General features: G+C 30.2%; 1 protein-coding gene across 2 annotated transcripts in view; it reads right to left on the bottom strand.

Moving 5' to 3' along the window:
- The window catches only part of LOC113097570 (mitochondrial uncoupling protein 2-like), a 6,437-nt gene extending 4,979 nt beyond the window's left edge, over nucleotides 1-1,458 (bottom strand). The window contains exons 1-2 of one of the 2 annotated variants that reach the window (XM_026262811.1): nucleotides 1,344-1,458; nucleotides 469-602 (exon numbers count right to left, since the gene is read on the bottom strand). In XM_026262811.1, coding sequence (XP_026118596.1) covers nucleotides 469-594 — 126 coding nt within the window. In that variant the 5' untranslated portion in view covers nucleotides 595-602; nucleotides 1,344-1,458. Of the gene's footprint in view, nucleotides 1-468; nucleotides 637-1,343 lie in introns of both variants that reach the window. The other variant, XM_026262812.1, reaches the window with a different exon arrangement.
- Between the last annotated feature and the right edge of the window lie 4,204 nt (nucleotides 1,459-5,662).

The raw sequence follows: 5,662 nt of genomic DNA, 5'->3' as shown, positions 1-5,662 counted from the left end.
TATTATTTGTGCAAACATTATATAATAATGTGTATTTTAAATTATATGATCTTAATTATAAGATATATAGTTTTTATATGCAACATTACATATCATTTAATACACTCATTGTCAGATCTTATGTAAAATTGTATTCTTCAGAAATCTTAAAAAATAGCATACTGAATACGTAACAAAATTTCTAACAACTACTCAAATAATTTATATAATTTTATTATGATTATAAAATATATTGGTGCAAAAATACATAATATATGATCATATTTGAATATATTTCACAATATATAATATTTCATTTTATATATATTTATAGAATTTAAAACAATTATATGCATAATAGAATACACATTTTTTGTCTTCTTCATTAATGTTAAAAAAACATTGACAAGACATTTACAATAATCAAGCCGTAAACTGTGCAAACACATCATATTTCAAGTCGTGGGTTGTTCAGTAATCAGTCTGTACCTGTAGTCGCACTTTTGCGGTGTCCAGAGGGAAGGTGACTAAATCAGCGATGCATGCGGCGGTTCCTGCGCTGAGAACCTTCACACCCAGAGGAGGAGGAACATCTGACGGCTTCAGACCCACCATACTGACAGCTGAAAACACACACACACTGCATTACAGCGCTTGCTATAATACAATGCATGACATCACTGCAGGTCAAAAGTTTAGACACACCAACTCATTCTTTATTATGACCAATAGTCATGAAAATTTTTATAAAAATACAAATGAAAGGACAGAGAGACCAAAACACTTGTCACAAATGAAAACTCATATACTTGAGCTCTTCTGGACCTTCATCAGCCAAATGCATGAGGCACAGGGGATGCTTTGAGATGATTGAAAGCATTTGCATTAAGCTGCACACTTGTTGTATAAAAGTGCATACAGCAGGCTCTATTTTTCTTCCATTAAAAATAATTGCATAAGGAAGGCACAGTTTATAATAGTCTATAACACACATGTCAAGCATGTTAGCAGAAGCCTTTTGATCAAAAGTGTTTAAAAAAAATCAAAGCTTTTGACAATGACTGTGTAAATATTTATGCAAATGTTCTCAAAGTAAGGATCAAAATATTTCAGCTTATTTTTGTATACTATTTGTGTCTACAGGAAAAAATAAATTCTGCACAATATAAAAAAGGTGCATGATCTTAAATTATAATTGCATGATAATATCATTTATTCAGAAAATGTCAAACATTCTTTTAAAAAGAATATGTTTATACAATATTTAATTAAAAACAAAAAATCCTATATATATATATATATATATATATATATATATATATAATTTTTCTGATACTATTGTTAATTGTGGATGCCTCACTGACCTGTGATTGGGTTGCTCTGTCTGATGGAGTGACAGGATGACGACTGGAGCTCTGGAGGGACGAGGACTTCTGTTCTTCTCTATATATCATGATCCAAGAGGGCTTTTCCTCCTGTGCTCAGGGAGGTGTTTCTCTGGGAAAGATTACTGGAGGACACAAAGTCCACCCTCCTGCACAAACATCCCACATCCAGATAAACAAGTGTTAGGTAACAAGTGAACACAAAGCTGAAGCGTCTGAAGATGCTGCTGTCAGTAACCGGCACATTAACATGCACAGCAGCAATAAATGACTCATGCATGCTTAACAATCACCCCCCGATGAGTCTGCGTGGAAAAACATTCACTTTTAAGCAATATATTCAAGCACCAATATATGTGGTAATACTTTAGGGAACACAGATTTACGATTAACTAAAGTTTTCCCTCAATAAACAAATGTGCTAGTAATATGCATGCTTATAAGCATAGTTAATAGTGAGAATTGGTCTCTAAACTCAATATATCGGTTCATTGCAAACTGTATAATACAGCTACTGAAACGGCAGATGCATTGAAAGAGCTGGACAAAGCTGTCAACCAATAGCAGAGCCGGGACAGTCCTGCAGGATCTGAGAGATGATTGGCCTCAAGGCAGGGAGGAAAACAGTCAAATATGAGCCGAATCACAGAGCTCTGAGAATCCAGGAGAGTTTCTGTTTAACAGCTACAAGCTAAACATTAAACTCGTCTCTTTAAAAGTCAAAGACCTTACGGGATCCTCAGATATGTTTATAAATTAAACCATTAATATAATTAAAGGACCCTTAAATTTGAGATATCATGTAATAACTCCACCACTGAGTCACAAAAAAAAAAAAAAAAGTTTTTATGTTACATTTAGATTATATGTATAAATATGAATAATAATAGTAAATATAAAATCTTAAATACAGTTATTATATTTTATTACAATGATAATAGTAAAAAATATTATTTTTTCAGACAGATATGGTTCTTAATTGAACTATTAATATTAAATAACTAAATAAATAAAAATACTAACATTTTTAAAATACTAAATAAATGAAATTCATGTTCAATGTAAATGTATAAATATGAATAATAATTCTTATTGTTATTATTATCGTAATTCTTCCAATGGATATAGATCTTAATTGAACCATTAATATTAAAGATTTCATTTAAATGTAAGTGTAACAAATATTAACAATAAACAATAATACAGTTATTATATTTTGTTATTATAGTATTATTTGTTAGACAAATATTGTTCTTAATCGAACCATTTAAAAAAAAAAGAATTAACTGTCACCAAAGTCAACATGCAAAATCTATTTTGATATTAAACTTAAACATAATAAATACAAAATATAAAACAAATAGTAATAATAATGTTATTGCATGCAAAAACTGTAAAAATAAGGATGATGATGATAATAATAATCATTCAGACAGATTTATTAATATCATCAAAGAAGTGTTAAATGTGAAGTAAGCTGAGCTTTGTGATTTCTCCACGGCTGAATCACCAAGTGGAACAAAGATAAAGCTTGTTTTTTAGTGGGTTAAGTTGAAGTTTGTTTTTTGTTTCCCGAAAACACTCCTCCATCTTCCATTGGTCGACAAACAGATAGTCCCACCCCAAATGCATGCCATTGGCTGAGCCAGTGTTGCAGAGTCAACTTTTTTTAGTAGCTAGTTAACTAAATATAAACTCTTTAAAAGAGCCGTATCTCTAAGATAATGAACTGATTATGTAATTTTTTCTAAAGCAGATAAGTATTTCTATGTCAAAAACAAGGAAGATCTCAATTAGACTTATAATAACCCATTTTAAAAACATCACCATGCTGAAGTGATTAATATCACAAACCGTGAACCTGTATTTGTCATGACATTAGACACTCTCCTGAATCAGCAGATCAATGCACTGCCATGAGTTCCTGAAACAGACGGGTTTGTGATCTCTGTATAACCTCAGCTCTCTGTGTCTCTCTCTCTGAGGAGGGCTGGATGTGACTGTGATGTTGACATGAGTCAGACGCTGGGGTGTGAGGAGCGCGGCTGAAGTTCATGGAGGACTGATAACAGAACTGAACTCTAAAGGTTCATGCAACAGACTCCAGCAGCAGCGGGAACATTATCATCATCAGGGTAACACAAGACAGATACGCCAATGACAGCAAAGACTTACTTCACACTATACTGAATTCTGACTGCTTTTTTCCCAATCTTGAAGGCTGTCGTCAATAATAATAATAATAATAATAATAATAATAATAATACCACCTCCGGGGGTTCTTACCACCTCATGTTATACAAAAACAATGAATTGCATACTTGCATTGGCCAGATGCACACTTTGTAGGACATTAAATGCATATATATAATTAAATGTAATATGTAATATTAATTAAAAAAATATTCATGCTAACAACAAATCACATTATTACTGTAATAATATTTTAAAAACTTAATACATTTTGGGTTGCAAAAATTTCACATGTCCTATGAAATAAAAGTTTAATAATAAAAAAATATATATAATGAAACCTATGTAAATAATAAATTTAATGTAAATAATATTAATATAAATACAACCAATTATAATAATCTCAGATAAAATAAGCTAATAAAAATAAAAGGTAAAAAATAATAATAATAATAAAACTAAATGATGAATGTGAGTAATAAAAGTAAATATTAAACGATTAAGCAAATTATAAAATATAAATAAGTATAATGCAAAATTTATAATATAATTCATAATATTATATAGTATTTTCATTATTATTCGGATAATATTTATTATTTATGTCATATTTATATTATATATTTATAATATTTATATGGGGTTGCAAAAATCGAATATGAGATTAATAAATAAAAAAGTTAATAAAAATTAAGGTAAATAAAAATGAATGATATATTATTAAAAGTAAATATTAAATTAATAAATAAATACAAAATTGACAATAAAAAATTAAATACATAAAGGCATTTAAATATATCAATATCTTAAAATGTAAAAACTTTATGCAATATTTCAAACACAGCTTCCTGTGTAATAAATCCCCACATCAGCGCATTAATGAAGCTGACAGTATTATATTGCGACAGAGGGTTGACTGTGCACTATTGCAGTAGACTTTGGTTTTATTGGTTCATTCATAAACGGCAAATGTACAGGGCTTTTACTGTTTGCGTTGCTAATCTATGGCACAATACTCAGATGGAGTACAAAAGATACAAGGCTAAAGATAAAACAATACTTGATAGATAAGTGGTTAACCAGAACAGATAAACAGCTGACTTATCAAGCGCTTAGTGATGGTAAAGTGCTTTAGTAAGTAGTAAATAGCTTTATTTACAAGATATTTGGATCTTAAGAAATGTGATTTTGAGGCTGCGAGAACAGTTTTCTCCAGCAGAGCGCCAGTAATGACACAGGACAGTTTACTGAGACAGCATGCTGTCAGTATGTGAGTGCCAAGAATCCCTAGAACAGCGGCGTGTGATTGGACGTCTGCGCTCACACCCTCCAAACGTCACAGCGCTTCATTCAGACACCGCTCTGAACTCTGAACAACAGCAAACACAAGGCCTCGGTCCAATCTCTGCGAGAGGACAACGCTCAACAACAGACACATTCAGCACCAGCTAATATGATAGATACAAGTTAATCAAATAATAAACAAAATAGGAATAAATAATAAAAAAAAAAAATAACAACAACAATAATTTATCTGGGGTTAAATAAAAGGTAAATAGCAAATAAAATATAAATAACAAACCAAAAATAATAAATGAAATTTTTTTAATCTAATATTAAATGATTTTAAAAAAATAATAGTCATTGTATAAAATACAACAAAAAATAACATTTATCTTAAATAAATTTTGTTATATTTTCATGCAAATTTGCAATTTAAAATTAATCAAATCTAATAAAATAATTATATATTTTTTTTTTTTAATTGATCAGAAAAATAATTGTATTACTAACTACTAACCAAAAGGTAACTAGCTAGATACTTCTGTGACAGTTTTTTTTTACCTAAATCTGCATCCATGTTACCCATTCTGGCTTAAGGTTATCTTATTAAAACTTAAGCTGAAGTGTCACTTCATCTGATGTTTAAGGTTTATTTATTGAACCTTATATATAATGTTAAATAACATGGGAGCCCCGTTTCTGAGGATCCTTTCACTGACACTTTACATAAACACACACACACACACACACACACACTCCATAGCTTAACCCCAGATGGACTGCAATACAGTAAACAATAAATGAATCAGAAGAGTTTTTGA

Source organism: Carassius auratus, unplaced genomic scaffold, assembly GCF_003368295.1.
Source record: "Carassius auratus strain Wakin unplaced genomic scaffold, ASM336829v1 scaf_tig00216332, whole genome shotgun sequence".
Taxonomy (NCBI): domain Eukaryota; kingdom Metazoa; phylum Chordata; class Actinopteri; order Cypriniformes; family Cyprinidae; genus Carassius; species Carassius auratus.
Note: the sequence above shows the minus strand (reverse complement) of the source record. Positions and strands in the feature narration are given on the sequence as shown.